General features: G+C 37.1%; 1 protein-coding gene across 1 annotated transcript; it reads right to left on the reverse strand.

Moving 5' to 3' along the window:
- Window positions 1-1853: 1853 nt before the first annotated feature.
- LOC139710139 (guanine nucleotide-binding protein subunit alpha-13-like) lies at window positions 1854-22000 on the reverse strand. The gene is made up of 3 exons (XM_071622072.1): window positions 21311-22000; window positions 4141-4191; window positions 1854-3023 (listed from the first exon to the last, which is right to left on the reverse strand). The coding sequence occupies exons 1-3, from the start codon at window positions 21785-21787 to the stop codon at window positions 2454-2456; spliced, it is 1098 nt and encodes a 365-aa protein (XP_071478173.1). The 5' UTR covers window positions 21788-22000; the 3' UTR covers window positions 1854-2453.
- Between the last annotated feature and the right edge of the window lie 221 nt (window positions 22001-22221).

Genomic DNA, 22221 nt, shown 5'->3' on the forward strand with positions numbered 1-22221 from the left:
TTATCAAGATGACAAAAATAAGGGTATGGTATGAATGCATCATATCTTTACTCGACATAGTCAGAAAGAGAGCCAGACAATGGACAGAAAGACAGACAGACAGGCATATACACAGACAGACAAAGAGATAGACAGAGACAGAGACACAGAGAGATAGTTTCTCTATTCAGTGCTTGGTACATTGACACTTCTTTTCGGCTTTGTGACATTTGCATAGTGTTTCTTTTATGTTATCTCTTCTCTGACTACAATTCCCTAGATTTGATGGTCCTCAGGTACATTGGTGCCTATCTTGCATAATTATACAGTTCATATACAATTTTAATGTTTCTCTATGCACTGCGAGTACACATATTATATGTGACCAAACAATTGCAATGTTATATTCTGCTAACAGGCCACTTACACAAGGTAGTCAAGTGATATTTTGCTTCATGCTCATTTTCCAAAAAGGAAGACAAGGTAAGTTTTCTGCCCTCACTCAATACAAAATGTACATAGTTCACACAAAGAGCTAGGGGGAAAAACTCTGTCAACAAACTTGTTTTGCTTCTAGTCTTAACTTTTGAGAAGGGGTGAGTTAGACAATGATGGGTTAGGTACGACAGAAATACACTCGGTAAATTGATTGACTCGAGGAAACATCTGTAGCGTTACCAAACTTACTGGCTGCCTCTACAGGTCTTGTAAATTGTAGAGTACTTAAATAAGTCTGGGGGTAATTAATACTGTGTATGCCATGTTTTTCATGAGGTTTCTACTTTCAAAAATTTTGTGAGTCAGGTGTCATTAACAAATCTAACAATGTGTGAAAACACCAAATCTGATCCTGACATGAACGCCACATGCCCATGAATGTTTCTCCATTCATCACTGTAGGGCCCTACCCCATTAACCATTGCAATTCTAACCATGTGCAAAATGGTTGGGGAGTCCCAATTTGCGAAAAAATCAGAGGAGCAGAATGTTTGGCATATACAGTATATTGGCAGGAAAATCTACACACTACAATTTAAAAAAAAAAATTGATGGATAGCAAAGGCTTACCTAAGTGCATGCTGCACTCAATCTTTTTTTTTTTCACTCCACATCTACTTAGGACTTTTCTACTGCATGTTTTCATATTGCACACAGATTTCCGTTCTCTAGCACATCCAGTGCAAACACAAATGTACTTAAAGCCCCATTCACACAGGATTTCACCTCCATTCTGCTATTCTGGAACAAGTATAACAACCAGTGGATGTCAAACCCACTGACTTGGTCACAGTGAATCAGAGAATCAGATTGGGTTTAAACTAGGTGGTTACAAGGAGTGGGCATAGTAGCCACTCGGCACCAAGACAGAACAAGAGCCACATCCATGTCAAAACAAGCAGAAAGCCCGTGTTGATGGGTTTGGGTTCCCAGCAGAGAACTAGTGCTCCCACGAACAACTGCCCCACTTTTAGTCACTCTGGAAAAAAAAAAATCTGCTTCAATCTGATCCTTCCTCTTTTTCACTTCTTGGCACAAATATGTTGTCACGTCTGTCATATGACCAAGGCATCCTGTTCCCCAATTTTAAGGTCTTTCTCTATACATCTGCCATCAACGTCAAAAAGTTTCTGAATATCATCATTTCGTTTTACCCTGTCATTAACTCTTACAGAAAGAAAATTACTGCTATTTTGAACAGCAAATAAATGAGAACTATTCTTAAAAACTTGGCATAATACAATTTAGAGTTCTTTTCCTCTGGGTGTAAAAAAAAAGTTTGTGGAAATCTCTGGAGAGGAGGAAATGCTAAAAAAAAATCCACCAAAACACAAACTTGATTACATTCTGAAAGGGACAAAAAAAGGATCCACAATCAGTTTAAAGGTGCATAGGTGTATACGCTTTGTTGCATGTTTGAAGCATATAGATTACATAGAATTAATTGCAGTTTGACAGATACAAACCACGCTAAGTATTGAGAATTGAGTGTCTTATACCTGCACTGTCAAACTTGCTTGACAATCACAAAAAATGACAAGCACATGTTCACCCTGCAGGAGGTAAAGTGTTCACCAAAGATGAATAAACAAGAAAACAGTGGATATCAGACACTTAAAAAAAAGATGAAGAATTAAGTCAATATGGGAGTATGCTGACCCCTCCAAGATTTGCATCAACTCCTTGGCACAAAATTTTGCAACAAAATCATCAGCTTCTACTAATTGAATGCTTGGGTTTGCACGTCATATGCAAGCAGTGATGCGCTCTGCGTTCTGTGTGGTTTGAGGTGATGAAACACCACATTTTAACGAGTAGGAATGACACAAATTATACACGTGCCACATTACACGATATGCAGCAGTGACACGCATATGAATTACACAAGAAGCGGTGACACACATCACGTTTCCCTGCAGCTTGTCGTGGGAGGAGGGTGGGGAGGGCAACAAAATGTCCTCTGTGACTCCCCACAATCACTGCAGCATGAGTTGCTGGAGACTCTCTTGGAGGATCGTGTCCCGTACCGCCTGGAAGATGAAGGTCATGTTCTTGGTGTCCACGGCCGTTGTGAAGTGGTGGAAGAGCGCCTTGCTCCGGTCCTGCCGCCTCATGTTGAACATTTCCAGGATGAACTTTTGCACGTCGCCAACTTTGTGGGGATCCCCCTGGAAGGCGGGGAAGTAGTCCCTGATGCTGGCGGTCTCCACTTTCTCCTCGAGCAAGTCCGTCTTGTTAAGGAAGAGGATAATGGAGATGGTGGCGAAGCACTTGTGGTTTACGATGGTGTCGAAGATGTTGCAGGACTCCACCAGGCGGTTGGTCTCGCGGTCCTCCATGAGCACCTGGTCGAACTCGCTGGACGAGGCCAGGAACAGGATGGACGTCACGCTCTGGAAGCATTGGAACCACTTCTGCCGCTGGGACCGCTGCCCCCCAACATCCACAAAGCGGAAGGGGACGCTCTGGACCTGTATGACGTGTTCATGGATGCCCTTGGTTGCCTTACGCGCATGAAGGATGTCTTGGTGGGGTGGTATATAGTCCTGGAATACAGAGAGACAGATCAGGGGCTGAAAATGCAAATTTTCTCCTCTACAATAAACGTCTGTATACATGGAATAAATCACTCCTCTTGCTCGACAGGATGGTACATGTATAACTTTTCTTCACCACTTGCCTTGCTGGGCAAGCAGCTTTTCAAACTAGTGCAGAACACATGCCCGAAAATGACTTTTACTTGCCTGAAAAGAAAGTCCAAAGATAAATGAAAATGATATAGAGAATCCCTTGTAAGTCAAGGGTTTGATAATTTTAAACACAATCATTTGAATAAACAAGTTGGTTCACATGCTTAAACACTCAAGTAAAAAAAATTGGTTCAACTGAGTTTAAGTGTTTCATTGCATTGGGACTTCTTCCCATAAGTGCTGGCAAATTGCTGAAATTAAATCAAAGTCCATTGCATCACTGCACAGTCATTATCTTTGTGCTTCTGTATGGTTGACTTCATGGGTATGACAGGGGAAAAGTGAAAAAAAAAGGTGGTTTTAAAACTTTATGCTTACCCAATTCTGGCAAGCATTTTTTTTTCTTGTTTTTCCAAAACATTTGCCCGACTTTGGTTTTCACTTGCCTCGGTAATCTTGCAAGCGCTTACAGTCTCACCCTGCTTGCTGTCCTTGTTCTGTCTTGAAAATTCGGCAGATATGCAATCCTCTACAAGCCCCTACTCATCTTCTAATTGACAAACCTCTTAAATGTCCCAATGCCACTACCCAGCAGGACAGAATTTGCCATGGATATCAGGAATTAGGAGGATTACATAATCCATTTTATGTGCAAAGGGCAGTATGTTCTACATAGCAACTGTTGCCTTGGTGTAAAAATTCTGTAATAAGCCATTGAAAAGTTTTCTTGAACTATTCATGTCAACCTGTAAAGTGCATCATGGTATTTTTTTTTTTATTTTTTTGTGCTGGTAAACACAGACTATCATAATATGAAGAGGATATGCGTCTAAATCTAAAACAGGTTTACAGATCCCAAGTAAATTTCTTTCCTGCATTCTCAATGGATGGAAAGACATATATATGATGAAAAGCAGATAAACTCTGGGGAACCTTTTACTGGAAACTAGTGACAAAGGGTTTGTCCACTTACAGCTTGTCCAATCCGATCAATTTCATCCAAGAAGTACTTCACAGAGTCCGCCTGTGGTCAAAATATACAAGACATGAAGATCAAGGGTGAGGAATTGATTTCAATGATGAGCATGGAGTGTACTTAGTCTCAAGACAACATCAGGATAATGTGACAAACGAGATTCCCCTTCTTTACTTCCTCTACATGAATTGAATACCCAACATCCACTAAGTATCCTGCATTTCATTACATACTTCAAGGTTCAACATTTTTCAACTCTTTTTCTCATTTTGGCTCATTTTGGGCCACTAAAATCTTTTAGTCTGAAATTCTGGTGATCCCGAAAATAAATGAAGTGGCCTAAAATAAACAGAAATACAACAATAAAATTTAAGTCTAAATTGCCTGATAGGTCCACCTGTCTGGAGATTTGGTGGTCTGACATCTCACAGTGATGAAAGATGTAGAACTCTGTTGAATACAATATAGGCCTATAGAGAAATTGTTTCAAAATTCAAAAGTTTTTCAAAATAATTTACATTCTCATATGGTATTTTTAGCACATCAATCAATTAAGAATTTCCAAATCATTATCATCACATGCATTTACAAGAGCAACAACAAAAAACATATTTGGAAGTTTCCACAGAAACAAACAGTTATGATCTGTTGTACAAAGTATCTCCATGGCGAGACTGTGTATCAGTCTGTCAGACATCATCACACACACACACACACACACACACAAACACACAAACACATAAGAGGGAAATCCCCCTCTCCTACCCCCATATCCTCCACCACCTCCGCGACACAGAAAGTTTGTTCAATCAACAAGAGTTGCTTCCTCTGTGCTGAGTTCACTTCCCTGCTCTCCCCCTCCCCCTCCCCCTCCCCCCAACCCCCTCTCTCTTGAACTGCATTGTACTAAAAGGCTTCATAACGAAATGTAGTAATACAACCATGGAGCTACATGATACAACTGAGTAGACCTGAGCGGCATATTTCTGACCTTACTGATCACTTTCTGACCTTCCCGACTTTGCCAGAAATAAATACACTTTGTATAGGCCTACAGTGTATGCCTCATTCATGGGAATTACAGTATGCACGTGTACACAAAGGTATCACAAACTCATTCAAATGTTGTTGTTGTTGTTTATTTTGTGTGTGTGGTTTTTTTTTTTAATTGGGATGCAAAAATTCATTTCATTTGAGCACTGCCATTCACACTTGACATAGCTACATTGTACATTTTGTAAGAAAACTTATTCAGCTTCAAGCTAAGCACTTACTGATAAAATCAAATGTTGTGCATGCCTACAAATGTAACAATGGCTGGAACATGACCCCAGGCAACTATACTTCATTCAGGGCCTAGTGTGGCCAGTTGCATCATGGGATAACAAAGAGTTTTTTTTCCCCCATCACATGACTTTGACACACATCAGGCAAAGTAAATTATGACAAGGGTTCAAAAATAAAAATCAAGATGTAGGCTGTTTGTTGCATATAATGTGTGATTATCATAATGTATGTGGATCCTGACCATTAGTGATTTTTAACATACACAAATGACCAGTCTACGCATCGTGTTAATACTATCTAAAACTGACTTATTTAAAAACAATCATATTTTGGATGTGTGTGAACAAGTTTTGTGATGTGTTCACACAACTGCTCTGAAAGTGAAACATACAGTACAAGTACATTTTTGTACCATGATATACGGATACACAGCTGCATAAATAATATTATAGAGTAGATTGAAATATCTGAAACTTTTGAAGTAACATGGTGGCCTTTAACCAATAACCCGATATCAAATTTCACTATCAAATTGATGTTTACATAGAGAGAATTTTTAGCTGAAAGGTGATTTCATTATAATTGGGCAACATGATCACATAGTTACATACCTTCCCATCCATGCCCAAAATAGACCACATTATCGTGTGTGCAGACATGGCAGAAATCCTATGAGTTCGATTCACTCCTATACTATAGTTTACTTAAAGAATTGAGAAGATTCTAATTTAGCCTGATGTGCAGACTGATGCATAAGAATAGGTTAGTTTGCACAAAAATATGTGTATAAATGGATTTTAAAAAACACCATTGCCATCACTGTAAAAAAGATGGTTCTATTTATATCTGGGTTTGTATTCCATCACGTGAATAAAAACGCAGAATGGCAGGCATTCATAGATGGCCTTCAGAAGCAGGAAATGTTGACACAAGCATTATTACCATAAATACATTTAAATCTTATACATACCACCTTGTTTGCAATCATACTCCCCCAAAAGGAGTGGCAAACAAAATGGTTTAAGTTCAGTAGTTATGTTTTAATTTTATATCTACTCTTACCTGCCCACACAGGCACTAACCAAAACCACAATAGCTTTACGTTCCTTTCAATATTGAGTACAGTGTATGGCCCATTCTCAGTAAAAGCGTTCAAATACGGAATTTTGGTGTCGCCGACATTCCATGACAGTTTGCGGTTCCCTGAAACCTATTAGATACTATTTAAATGTTTTATAATATATCGCGAGGACTTTATTTGTTAAAAATAAACACGATCAAATGCGGTTGTCTGCCTTTTTGTATAAAATTCTGCTGTTAAACTTTGTTCAGACCCCCAAAGCGCAGTGTCGCCGGCTATTTTAGAATTATGATTAACAGAATTCAACCCAAGTTAGGGTAAAGGGAATGAAATCCAAATGTACAACATTTTGCACCAGTAGATTGAATGTATGCAGCAATATTAGAACACATCAAGTTTGAGGAGAATCAGATAATCTTTTGAAGTGATACGAATTTGTAAATTTCAGCGTAGCCATAATTGGATAAGAAGACTTTCAGTTTGTGATGTCATTTATGTACATCGATATAAAGAAACTATAGATGGAATTCCACAAAATGTTATTTTCTTATGAAGAGTACACATTCCTGTAATTTGTTACTGACATTACAATAATCAGTCCAAGGCATTCTGATGTGTTCTACTAATACGTCCATTGCTGCATTCCCTGAATTCACAGAATTTTGGCTTCATTTTGGTTCTGCTTTTAAAACCACAAGCTCATTGATAACTAATGGCATTCACATCTTATCTGCCCACCGCAATGCTCTGTGGGAGGTGGTCTCACCATTGAGCTTCTGCATCCACCATCTATAACCAGAAGTACCTCCATGATCTAACCAAAAGATTTCTTGTGGTTGGGAAGGTTGGCCATGACAACTGTAGAGTGTTCACACTTCCCCTAACTTAAAAGGCAATTCCAGACCAATCAAAAGTCTGTCTGAAAAGCAAGAGTAAAATTACTGCAGATAAGCAAAACAATGAAAAATTGATCAGTATCAGACAATAGAAATTACAGAGGTTATGAAATTGTGAAGACTTGCTAATTTTTGCAAAGCAGTTCTCGTACAGTTGAAATGAATATATAGAATGAATATATAATGTTGTAAAAGATACTGTAGCTACAAGATGTATACTCCAATAGCTGGCATACATTTTTCCTTGATTTTGCATATTTGGGATTTTCCTGCAGCACGAAGATGTATAATAACACCATACACTAGACAACGAAAACAAATAGACGATGAATTTCTTTCACAAAAATGTACAAGTAGTCTTCTAAAAACTTTCATTCAAAAGAAAAAAAATCATGTAAAACACTGTACAAATTATCACAACTCGTATGACAATGGTGGCTGTAACATGTAATAACAATGAAGCAACCATGTTAGTTGAATTTATCAAACTAGCTGCTCAAAGTACATTCAAGGGGTCCTTGTGAGCCTACACTTGTACACTTGTATACTATAATCATTCTAACTCATAAATAAACACAGATATTTACACTATTGCCTCATCATTTGTTTTGGGGTATATTCTCCTGAAGTCATAGGGAACGTGAGATTAGAATAGCAATCTGCAAGTTGTACATGTAGTGACAAAGTTATAGTTGTACAGGCATAGATGACACTAACTTCAGCCACAGATTCATTGCAGGCATTATTTATAAACATAAACATAAACATATACATTTCAATTTCTCTTTTTGTACAACGAGCTCCAAAGAAGACTGTGAACAACTCAAACAATTACAGTTGTCGTCCTATTATGAGAAGCACATTCCAAAGTTCAAAAATTCCTGCACAGTTGTGTGGCAAATCACGAACAATAGGCAGAGAAAAAGAAGCAGCGCTTGGTACCCTAAGGGATGAACAAGGGTGTGTAACGTTTTTGACTACCAACCATTCCCCGCCAGCCAACAAAAGTTTTGCATGGCTTCACTTCAGGATATCTACCCACTGACTATTTCAAAATAAAGCACAGGGATAAGCACAGATCTTGTATGTCTATCGTTTATCAGAGCAATACACACTTGTGGTCTTCACGGATTACCTAAAATCACCAGAGCAATATACACTTCTTGTCTTGAGGCATTACCTAAAATCAAAGTACATACTCCTACACCTTGTACAAGTTGTACCACATGTCTGTGAGTTACAGTACCTTTGGTCACTTGTGGGTGTGTTGAGGGAGGGGCACTATAAAAGGAAATAATGAAATGTTTTCTCAATCAACATATAATATAAAACATGTTTGTCCACAGGCACCATGAAAAACATATAGTGCTGTCAAATTTGGCAGCCAAAAGAAAACTGTTATAGATTAATATGTATATGTACATAGGCCTAAATCTCTTAAAGCCACTAACATTGGGAGCAGTGATTAATAAAATGGGATGGTATACTATTGGTGAATAGGAGGATAGGGCTTTTAAAGGTATTGTTTACCATTGGGAGCAGTGATTTAAAAAAAAAAGTTTGAGTTATCACATTTGATGCATATGTTTAGGTCAGTTGTATAACAAAACATCCTACCATGACAAATTTTGGAATAAAGCCTAAAATATCAGGAGATATCATTATCATTTCTCAATAAATCATAACTGTAGATGGTTTAGTCTATAAATAATTTTATCAAAACTTTCAACAATACTTAAAGAGGAAATCTAGTCCAAATATATGTTAGTCTGATAAAAGAGAGTAAAATATTACAAGATTAACGGTATAATTTTGATTGAAATCGGATGAAAAATAAGGAAGTTATGACATTTTGAAGTTTTGTTATTTTTGGGGGAAACAGTTCTTGAACAGTCAATATGAATATGCAAATGGCAAAGTGAGCATGTCATTCCCACACAACTTGCCATATACATTAGTGTAGTTTGTACATGAAATTTTGAAATTTCCATTATTCAAATGCAATTATGCCAGAGGCTCAAATCCTAGTATATCTAACTGATCACTATTCTGAAGTTATACAACCAGGAATACAATGTTTTAATATCATGTTTCACACTTCAATGACAGAAACATTGAATTTTCGTCATTTTTTTTTTGTGTGTACAGATCAATAGAAAATTGTGACGGTATGACATGGTTGCTCACTCATTTGCATATTCATATCCACTGTACAAGAACTGTTTTGCCGAAATCGGCAAAACTTGAAAATGTCAGAACTTCCTTATTTTTTCATCCAATTTCAGGCAAATTTTTACCGTTGAACTCGCAAGATTTTACTCTCTTTTTTCAATCAGACTAAGTTACATTTGGACTGGATTTCCCTTTTAACATTGAACATACTGATTAACCTTTCCACATTGGTTGTTTATATCCCTAACTTTAATACATTCTAGATCTATTTTGAAGCACTAAAGCTGGGTTTTGCGAATGGTAAATAATGCCTTTAACTCTTCGTGAGATACCAATTGAGAAACCACTTACGAAATAGTACAGAGCATACTATCATTCAGAGTTTATTTGATGAAAATGGGATTTGGAATGGCTGAGACATCCAAAAATAATGTACTACAAAACAATTGTAATAAATTTTGGGTTCCATGTTTTGTTAGGACCGCTCTAAGCCATTTCAAGACCAAATTTCATCAAATAAAGGTTGAATTGATCTTGGAATATATGTGACCGTGCATCACAAAACGAACAAAAAGTCGCACACACTAATTTTGTGTGAGGACTGAAAACAGGTGAAAAGGGTCAATTTGGTCAATCTTGACTTTTTTATATTTTCTGAAAGAGCAAGTATTCTTCTACATTATGCTAAAATTTGGTGTCACAAAATGAACAAGAAAATGTGCTTTTTAGCAGTTTATCTTGAACACTTTTTTGAAAATAGTGTGATTAGGTGCGTCTTTAGAGTACCCCTTTCATTTCTTTACAAAACCTGTACACACTCTTCACTTTCAACTCTAATAACTTTAGAAAGGATTATGCTACTGCTTTGAAAGTTGGAATTTATCATAGACAGAATGTGTAAATAGAACATGCTCAATTTCAGCTTAATCTGATAATCCCTTCATTGTGGTTAAACCAGTGGTTTTCATCCTGTTGTTTGGTCCCATTCATTGCACAGGTAGCATGACTTGGTGAAGATTAAGCGCTTGAATAGACCCTGTGCTTCAGAGCCTCTTTTCCCAGTTCACACTTTTCTGGAGTGTGTGCTTTCTTTCCAATATTTAGATAGGTTAGGAGAGTCCATTTGATTTGAGTTATACATCATTTTAAAGCTTGAAGTCTGTTCTTTCAGAATATGCTCTTAACTAAATATCCATGTCTGGCGACTTTTTGTTTGTGTTGTGGTGCAGGGTCACATATGCTCTTTTACATTTCATAAGAGGTTTCTAAACATCTCTCTCTCACACACACACACACACACACATTAAAAAAAAATATTAGAAACCTGAAGTTAGGTCTCAATCAAAACTATACAATTCCTTTAACCTTTTCTGTGTCAGGGACTCCAGACAGTGTGTACAACTGTATGGGGTTTCCTGTGCCAATTGGCACTCAAAGCACACACAGGGTTGAGGTCAAGGCAGCAGTGGCACACATATCAGAAAAATCATTTTATGCTGATTCCAAACAAATTTGTGATATTTTCCCTGAGGAATTTTGTTCATAGAACTTTAACAGTCTTAATATGAGCCTGTGCGGTGTGACATTAATTATGAAAACCCAACATATGATTTGTAGGCCACGATATCCTACGGCATTACATGCCGGGGGATACAATGATGCAAAATGGAGCAGTCTGCAGTTAAAAAATCTACAATGATACCATGAAGGTACCTATCTGATCTAGTGCATTATTGTCAATTAAAGTTGTACAATACACATAAAAAATCAAATGTCCGTTTGCCATTACTGCCTGTTCATACTTCAGCCTTTATCCTAAGAGTCATATTTGTATGTTTACGTTCATACACTTTGTACTTGTTATCTTGTTGGCTACCATTATCAGTCATTCATCAGTCATTTATCAACTGGTAGCAATAGGCTTGCTTCAAGGATACATGTTGTAACCTCTTTTAATGAGGAGCTTTGTTGTTGTTGTTGTTGTTGTTTTTTTTTTACTATACATTACATTTGATGTTAAGCACTGGGTTAGGTGTACCACCTGCGATGTACAGTACATACATTGTAAATTCCACTACCGCTACTGTAAATAATAGAGCTTTGATTTCTCAACCAACATTTTTCTTTATAGCCCTTATCCCACAAGAGATGTTCATACATTGTACATGTACAGAGCTGAACTACCTGAAAAGTTTGACCAAATAACCCAGAACATCTTCCCTAAGACTAGTAGCTGCCCAAATGCACTGTAAAATTTGTTCTTTCCCAGTGCACTACAGTATATGAGGAAGTACGACAATCTATCTGCTTCCCAGGCTTGGGACCAATTGTGGTACCATGCAGCACTCATTGTTTAAACAATGCAACTCGAAGTCAAGTACATACACTTGAAAGGCAGTACAGTAGCTTCCAAAATCACTCTGAAAGGCTTGCAAAACATTCATAGAAGTTGTCTCTTGTTAGTGGTAGCATTCTCTTCTTTCAATGTAATTGTAATCCAAAAGAGCCTACAGTGTAGTCCACAGAAGGGTAGTGTAAAACCAGAAATTTTTGTGTGCCTTTTAATTTCACGAATTTCACGAGAGCTCAGAAAATTAAAATGCATGCGAAAGTTCTTGTCTACACTATAATGCATTGAATGCCAGTGGCAATTCACAAAAATTTCATGGCCCGAAACAGGCTGTTGCCTTCATTTCGCGAAAATTTCATGCCATGAATATTTCTCGCTTTACAGTATACACAGCCAAAACAGTTTGGGCTTTTATACAAAATGTATATCAACTATACTTCAAATCTATCGTCGTACAGTAGATGAAATATCAATTCTTTCGCAGACTCTGGTGTAACAGGAATGAGTCAGTATACAACGTATGTAACACCATCCTCCTGATGGGGTTTTTTTTTGGGGTGGGGGGGGGGGCAGAAAGAAAGTATGTTGGCTATAAATGTTCCTTTTTTATATTTCAAAATGTAAAAATGAGAGAGCAGAGATGTAAAATTTATCTTAGCAGAAAACAATTCACACTCTCACACAGCCCATAATCAAAATATTCTGTGTCTTAGTCATAATGGCAGTGGGTGTCCTGAAAAAGAGTTTCCATGTTTTTCTTACAAATAAACCTTGAATGGGTTATATTCAGTGAAAAGAGATCACAACAAATGTACATGTGTAATATTATTTCTCGCACGCATATGGAGCTTACTTATAACTTATAATAGCAACATCTTAAAATGTTGCACATATGACTTCTACTCTAATATCCCTGAAAGTTGTTTGGAAACCTGATATTTGATAAACACACCCAAAGACATCACTGAAAAGCTTTGCGTTGGGAGAAATTTGAAAATACCTGTTTCAGAAAAGCAATTCTCAGGGCATTCAGACGCAAAAAAAAATTATACCAGAACGGTATAGCATACCAAAACGGTATAGCTATACGATGAATTTATACGTCTGAACGCTGACTAACGAAACGACATATAACGTAATGACGTATAGCGAAACGACGGTCAAAGCATCGTTTCGAACTAGAACTCGATAACGAATCAGCATTCCATGTGCGTCTGAACGTATGGCCACCATAGAACGGTATAACTGGGCGGGGCTTAATGGGACCTCGCACGAAAGGTGACCCCACAGCTGTCACTCATGACTATAACAGCATGTGCAGTGGGAAACTGCACATCTATACGACGTTTCCCAGAACGGTCAAAATTAGTGTCTGAACGGTCTGTCAGCTATATGATGATTCTTAATACGCCGTTTCGTTATCGAGTTTTGGTATAAAATGGCATGCGTCTGAATAGGGGGTCTATCAGGTTCTCATGATGTTGAGTCACAAACAGTGTTGTATATCCCCTCACACTTTGATAAGCCCTCAATGGAACATTGTTTCAAGGTCAACAGAATAGTCTTGTCTCCAGTTACATATATTTTGTGCTGTTTAAATAATTAATTAGTTAAAGGGATCGTATAGTTTTGGTTGAGCCTTAAAGGGGATGGCTAGTAACTGATCAGTGGGAATCAGTGGGAATGCTGGAGGATGATTGTTCCAATCCTTGTGGGATTCATTTAAGAGTTCACTATATATCTATTCTTGTATGAAAATTATTTGCTTCAGAATGGTCTCATATTCAAGTAATGTGCAGTTTAATGTTTCCAGGTAAGCGTCCCTGGTCAGTGACGGGGCATTAATCTGTACATTACTTGAATATGAGACCGTTCTGAAGCAAATAATTTTCACACAACAGTAGATATATAATGTACTCTTAAATAAATCCCACAAGGATTGGAACAATCATCCCTCAGCATTCCCACTGATTCCCACTGATCGGTTACTAGCCATCCCCTTTAACTTCAGCGTTTTATCATTTTTTGGTGAGATAGTGAGAAACCTCTTATGAAATATGAAAGAGCATGTACAGTGTAATTCCAAGAGGGATTTGATGAAAATTGGTTTTGAAATGGCCGAGATATCCACAGAGCGATCCTAATAAAGTGTGGGACCCACACTTTATTATGATCGCTTTTTTTTTACTTTGTTTTTGGATGTTTCAGCTACATTGTATTCCAAACCCGATTTTTATCAAATAAACTTTGAATTCCTCCTAAAACGGTATGCTCTTTACTATTTCATATGTGTTTTCTTGATATCTCGCAAAAAAAGTTAAAGCCCAATTTTCATCTCCACCAATACTGTACTATCCCTTTAAAGGCTAGGGCCACAATATCCGCAATCATATTTGCTTCTAATAGAACTCACATACTGTACAGTACAATTGTACAAGTTATACGTTTGTACTATCGAGGGCCATTCACACTTGTGGTGAAATACAAAATGTACCATGTTCATATACACAGTAGTATTTTGTGATATGAATGCAAATTGTACAAGTTAGTACTATTGTACCTCGCAAGATACCTCTGAAATACCACATATTTTTAGGGTGGTAACTCAAACTTTGTGTGAAAACTGAAATATGCATTGCATGCCACATTTGAATGTGAATCCTGTCATTAAATACCATCCACGTGGGTGTACACATTTCTCACATGACTTCACACTTCCTGTCTTCTGCCTATAGGAGAGATAACATGTGTTTTATGACCTGTGTTTACCTTAGAAAAGTGTACTTTCTGGCCTGAAATACCACAATAGATCGTAAACATGAGAACAGTACCAACTGAAAAACCACGATATCTATTACCATGGCATTTCATCAATGAGAATGGTGACAACCAATGTACTATGGTATAAATACCACAGTACAGGCCCCCGCACACCAAGCACAGTAACGGCAATGGTCCAGTTTTTTGTTATGGTGCACCAAAAAGAACCACGTCTGGTTCTGTTACAATATCACTTCCTCGCTATTAAAATGATTTTGTTCAAAAATATATATTCAGTTGGTAATTTTGCTGCTGGGCAAGTCCAAGATAAGGTCCCCTCAGAAGGCAAAATTTCATCTTTGCTCAATATTGACATGTTTGGTATCATTTTGAAGCTTATGAGTTGAAGTTTTGATTTCCATGGAGGAAAAAATTATATTACGTAAATTTATGCAATTTTCAAGAGCTTCATTTGCATAAATGTGAAACACAGCGTTACGTATGGGACATTTATAAAAATTCATATTAATTCAAAGGAAAGCAAATGATATTTGATTAATATGTGGACATAAGAAGTTCATCAAATAGTTTAACTTGGTATGAAAATTTAGGGATTATGCAAATGATTATTCAAATTATCTCGTGTCCTATCATGAGATGTCCCATACGTAACAAATTGAGGTCATTTTTTTAGGTTTTTTCTGAAATTGCTAAGGTTATATTAATGCCCTTTTGGAAAGTTCTAATTTATTGTTTAGAGAAATCAAATACCATAGAAAAAAGAAAAAACAGTAAAAGGAATATTTTTCATTAGGCATTGAAATAATGTTACATATGGGACAAATGCGTTACGTATGGGACATCCTCATACATAATGCATGTGAATGCATGTAGCTAGCTGGGAAGGTCTCTCAGTACACAAATGGTCAATCATCCTGAAGAAAGCATCCCAACATTGTAGCTATTTTTTGAGTTATAGACACTTTAAACAATACATGTACTTGACTGAACAATTTTCAGAAAGAGGGAGGGGAAAATGGCAAAATACACAATGAAAAATCAGCATTAAAGGGATGGTATAGTTTTTTGTAGAAATGGGGATTCACTTTTCAACATTTAATGAGATGATTGGAAACCAATTATATGAATTACTAAAGAGCATACAATCCTAAGACTAGAGGAATTCAAAGTTTAGTGATGAAGAGCAAATTTGAAATGGTTGTGATATAGATATTTAAAGTAAATATAAAGTAAAGTGATTTTTTTATTTTTTATTGCAAGGATACACAAATTGTCCTTATTCAGGTTTCAATAATAGCCACGACAAAATTCATGGGTATACATACTGAGGTGTGACTCGTATCAATGACCTGACTGCTAGACAAACATCATATATCTACTTGATCACTGGGGTTCCAAGCAGCAGGTATAAATTTATAAAAATTAATATTTCTTGTGTCAAGTTGTTTTTTATTGAAACGAAATGGCAAACTGCCCTTCATCAATGGAAGTAAACACTTTAAACTATTCAATTTTTCAGTAGTAACTATCCTGATAAAAATAGGGCATACATACTTAGGTTGGTCATAAAAATATAGAATATGATTAAATATGATTATGACTATATTTGGGAAATATTGTTCCCTTGTCAATCTGGATCAGTATTTGAGTAGTTTCAACTGATTCCATTTCAATAATTATGCAAAAATTTGTTTATGGGTATTTTGCAAAATTATTTTGCAAAATACCCATAAACATGTCTCTCCACACACTAAACGAATGGGGGACAAAGGGCATGCATACTCAGGTTGGTCGTAAAAATATAAAAATATGATTGAATATGATTAGGATGGTGAATATTTGGGGAATATTGTTTCCTTGACAATCTGGATCAGTATTTGAGTAGTTTCAACTGATTTTACTTCAATAATTATGCAAAATACCCATAAACATGGTTCTTCACACACTAAATGAATGGGGGACAAACTGTCCCATACGTAACTGTCCCATACGAAACACGTCATGTCTGTCTTTAATTAGAACCTGTAATTAGAGCTTTTTGCCTAATGACACGAAACTTACCTGTGATAATCTTGAATGTTGTGACTTTCATCACAGTGAGTTACAAGTTGTAGAATGAAATACTTTCAGAGAGTTTTGAGGTTGAAAAAAATGTTCAAAAAAACAAAATTTTTCTGGTCCCATACGTAACGGCACATATTTTCTTTTCTAGAATATAATTGTGAAGGTCATTTTTCTCCATTTTTTGCATGATTATACTTCTCCTAGATATCAATCACCATGATAAAGTTTAATATGATTAAAAGCCATTAACACTATTTTTCAGGTCATAAAAGTCTCTGAATGTCCCATACGTAACGCGCGTGTTATCTTGGACTTGCCCTGCTCTAGATTTTGACATCAGAGTAAAATTTTTGGTGATTTTGTACCAAAACTGATTTTTTTAACAGAACCAGACACGGTTCCTTTTGGTGCACCATAGCAAAAAAAAAAGAAAAAAAAAAAGAAAAAGAAAAAAAAAGGGACAATTGCCATTACCGTGCTAGGTGTGGGTGGCCTTAATTCCTACTGTATGTGAATAGACCTGTAAATGTCAGTGACTAAACACACATGGATCTTTGCATGATCTCCCTGTGCATTCAACTCCAGCAGTAGTTTGGCATTTCCAGTATTTTCCCACCCCTCCCTGCTGGCAGTTGAGGAATTAATCAGGTTTCCTTCGCAATTCTGAACTACATAAAGTGGGTTTATGGTCCTGAAAGACACCAAAGGGTCATGGCACTGGCAATTAACTGCTGATGTTTTCACAGATTTTGAGGTGGTAACATGACACAAAAAATTGTAGTTAGTTTCAATCGATGACCAAGCCAAGAATTACAGGATATCTGATTACACAATGAACTAACATTACAGTCATTATAAAATCTACGCATGTGATCATTCTAATCTCTGCAGCAAAGAGCTGCCTGATGCAGACACTTTTGGGCTCTGTACCAATCTGAATGCACACATATACATTGTAAATCATTTTTTTTTTTTTGCCTACAAAAGAGACAAATCAATATGCAGGCAAGTGAAAAGATTCTTGACAAAGTGCAGGCCATAAACTGATTGAGCAAATAGATTTCAGCAGAAGTGGATTATCAAGGAGAAATATCAATGAAATCAGCACTGCAATTCTTTTGAACACATTCAACATCTTTAAAAGAGTAAAAAGACCAAGGGAAACTTCTTTTCATTTTATTTTGTAACTGGAGAGATTGAACTTGTTGTTGTCGTTTACAAAATGTATTGGGGGAGGGGAGTGCTGGGAGAGATCCGGGAGACATCACATTAACATTCTCATCACAAATTACACCAGCCCTGTATTATGTAGCACCCTTTGTATCATATTATGTCCTCTGGCATGTAGAATGAGGAAAATGTCTGCCCTATCCTAGAAAAAAATATCAATTACTCCACTTACACTAAGCATGGTAATATTCACTGGAACCCAAACAATGTTGTTATGTGTATAACCAAGGAGGTTCGAGAGATGGAGTTTAATACAACTGACTATAATTATTCAATCAGCTGTCAGTTTTCTATGGATGGACAAAAGAATTCCACAGGTGCATTTGTGCCTTTGATGTTCAATGCTTGAAGCCGCCATCTTTCTGAGCAATCTGAAGATTCATTTTTAACGCAAACATAATATCGGGTATATGCTGCTCGTTTATATATCAAATGCAATGAAATTTCACCTAATGTTAAAAGCATATAAAACAAAAGTCAATTCCGTTCAAAAATATGTGTAAAAGTGTAAATCTGAGCTGTATTTTGTGAAAGTGTTTGAAATTTTACCCTCATGGAAAGCCGGTTTTATCACTTTTCTCCTCATTTCCGCAAAATGAAACTAATATGGTATCATCTTCCAAGTATAGTTCTTTATAAATTAATATGTCAGATTAGCGTACAGACACGTACAGTCGAGTAACTTTGATATTTATTTCAGCAATATTTGAGCAATTTCTATTCACACACCCCCATGCCTTTACCATTGTCTACTGCCCATCGTTTGTAAGTAGGGATAGCGAAAAGTATAATTACCATCACAAAGACCTACAATGTATCTTCCTTGGAAAGTGGCTGGGGATTATGCAATGAGACACGAGTCAATTGTCTTTGCATCTGAGCGGCAGATCCAGTTTGACAAATACTTCAAATATTTTTGAGTGGCGGCTTCAAGCATGGGATCAAAGCGAATACCACAGTTGTGACTCCATTTCTCGAACCTCCTTGTTTTATATCAAAACATGATTACATGTATTTAGTACAGTATCAATACACATCCACTTTACACAAGAACTCACTGACCAGCTTGTCAAGTCTGACCTATTGAATGCATCATGAATCATATCATCCCAAAACTGTTGAAATTGTCACTATGTCTATGAATGCAAAGATCTTAATCTGTTACGGACATGCTGATTTTGCTACAACACGCATTTCCCATAGACACTTGCCCGAGTATACTCGGGACTCGTTCTAAATGGGTTATTATGAACTACCCGACAGAGTAGCTAACTACTCAGCATGTGGAATCAGAACACCTGATACCCCACTTTTACTATGTCAGGAAAGCAAGCCACTAATCTCTTGACCTGAGTCCAAAAATATTCTACAATTAGTTCAAGGATCCCTTTGTTGGTTTTTCTGCCCCCCCCCACCCCACCACCACTACCACCAACACATGGACAGTGTATCTCTGGGTGCACCTTACACGTAGGCCTATATTACTGGCTTCAATTATAAACTCCATTGAGGACGAGCTGATTTCCCATCTATAGACACTTGCCAGAGTATACTCAGGACTCATCCTCAATTATATTAAAAAGAGGAAGTTGTTTCGATTAAATCAAAGGAGAAACAGGGCAAACAACTGAACCTTTGGACAGTCAAGCGAAGATTAAAAGGTCACAATGATAAAATGAGGTTTCATACATGTACATATTGCCTTTTCTTGTGTACTTTGATAATACTAATGATAACTGCACTACTATTCATACCTCTTGTTAGCATTATAGCTGGCATGACTGATACCATTCAATTATCAATCATCTTGACTAGAGAAACATACATGTACTATTTGAATTAGAAGTTCAAACTGTAGTGATGGGATCAACGATCATATACAAAACCATTATGCAAAATGCAACAATGATATTGATAACTGTGTTCTTTCTTTTTATTCTTTATTTACTGTACTTTTGTACTTCTGTATGTACTAAATCTTTTGGTATGTATTTTGTATTGTTTTATGCAGGGCCCCTTCATTAAAGGGATAGTACAGTATTGGTGGAGATGAAAATTGGGCTTTTAAATTTTTGCAAGATACCAAGAAAACACTTACGATATAGTACAGAGCATACCATTTTAAGAGGAATTCAAAGTTTATTTGATGAAAATCGGGTTTGGAATGACTGAAACATCCAAAAACAAAGTAAAATAAAGCGATCGTAATAAAGTGTGGGTCCCACACTTTATTAGAATTACCGCAGGTACTCTTTTTTGAATATATCAGCCATTTCAAAACCAATTTTCATCACATAAATGTTGAATTCCTCATAGAATTACATGCTCTTTCATATTTCATAAGAGGTTTCTCATTATCTCACCAAAAAATGTTAGAAACCTGAAATTAGGTCTCAACCAAAACTCTATGATCCCTTTAATCATTTTTTTTTTTCACTCAAAGGGCTATCTGTGAAAACAATTGATGGATATGTTTACACCAGTTGTATCACAAAACATTAGGCTACCATACAAACATTTTGCAATAAAGTCATAGATATGGTAAGGGGATATCACTACTCTACCCATGTGACAAATATGAAAGCGATACATCAAATGATGAAGAAATTACAGAGGGGGCACACTTTGCTCCCCCCCCCCCCCCCGACCTGATGGGAAGGGTCAAAATAACTTCTTGGTAGTAAGAACATTGACCATATTGTTTGTAAGAATGAGTATGAGACTGAGAAAAGAGAGATTGAGAAGCTGGTTTATAATTGAGGATGGAGTATATTTGGATTCCTGTTTTTATACAGGAAGAACATTATACAGTACATCTTTCAATCGGATTCACCCATTTCAGTCACATTTTATCTTTTTCATGCTCCTCTTATTGATTATTCTTCATTTCTCTAACAGACTTTATCTTCATGTACACATCAAGGAGAAAAAAATAGTCACTCATTCAACTACATATGAATTGGACTTTTTCGAAAGGCAAGCGTGTGCATTACTAATTAGGATTTTGCAGATACACCATAAGAAAATCTAATGCGGTAATAACAGTTCTCTTTAAGAGAAAAAGATTGATATTCTGACCAGGTATTACAGTAATATACAACTTATAAGGCTGCCAGCGATGGTGTGCACTGCACTGCATGGGGATATTAAAACCAAACTTTTTAACAGCTTCTAGTACCGGGTACTTTTGTGGACCTTCATAAGCAATGCTTATTATACACTTCTCTGTGTATAGAATTACTTGTCGTTGTAAATGGTTGAGTTTTTATTTATTCTTTCCCCCTTTTTTAACGTTTGAGAACGTACCAAAATGAACTCTCTCCGCCTCGCATATGCCGTCCTGATACCACCATCTTTCCACAGTTCTTTGCACGGGTGAACGAAGCGTGCGAAGACCGCAGCGTCGATGCTCGCAGTGGCAGAGTTTTCGAAACTCATGATAGTGTCTGCATGGGTTTGATTAGCCGGGTTACTCCACTCTACCTCTGGATTTGTAAGTTTGTCCCTGGCGTCCACTAAAACTTTCATCCCTTTGATGACATTCGCGTAGATAATCCTGCGGTATTCGTTCACCTCGTCTTCCGTGAACTTCTGCCCGTGGATAATTTTCATCTGCTTCAGAAAAGTACTCTTCCCACTCTCGCCAGCGCCAAGCAGCAAAACTTTGATTTCCTTCTTGATGTAGGCCTTATCTTTCTGGATCTGCTTGTCGATGGCTTTGCTTCTCTCCAAGTTTTCTTTTTCTGCCTGTGGTAGGCAGCATGTTAGTACCGTGACTGCCATTTTGACGAGTAGAACGAATACGAAAGAAGAAACAACTTAGTTAACTAACTCCTTGCTGAGTTAATGCTTGCGCCACTGCATACTAGTAGTTGTACGCTGCATGCAATGCCAGACACGAGAATGCCTCAGTGTAGATAACGCTCAGGGCGTACGATTGCCTTTGCTATACACCTGTGAGCAGCACAGCTGCTGTGTGTATGCTGTGCACTTATACACAGAAGCATTGATTCAACCAGCTCACCTCCCTGATTGAACCCAGATACAGGTACAAGTACACAGCGACGAGTCAGGTTACGCGCCCGCTTATGAATAGACACCAAAAACTTTTTTTCTGTGAATCCCCCATTGGTGGGATGAACACAGAATGGAGTGGCGTGGTAATGATCTGGTAGTATGGCGCACGCCTGTACTGCTTGGAGGGATCTCCCTGCAAG

Source organism: Diadema antillarum, unplaced genomic scaffold (genome assembly GCF_040938485.1).
Source record: "Diadema antillarum isolate AM-2024a unplaced genomic scaffold, OU_Dant_1.0 seq00001504_RagTag, whole genome shotgun sequence".
Taxonomy (NCBI): Eukaryota; Metazoa; Echinodermata; class Echinoidea; order Diadematoida; family Diadematidae; genus Diadema; species Diadema antillarum.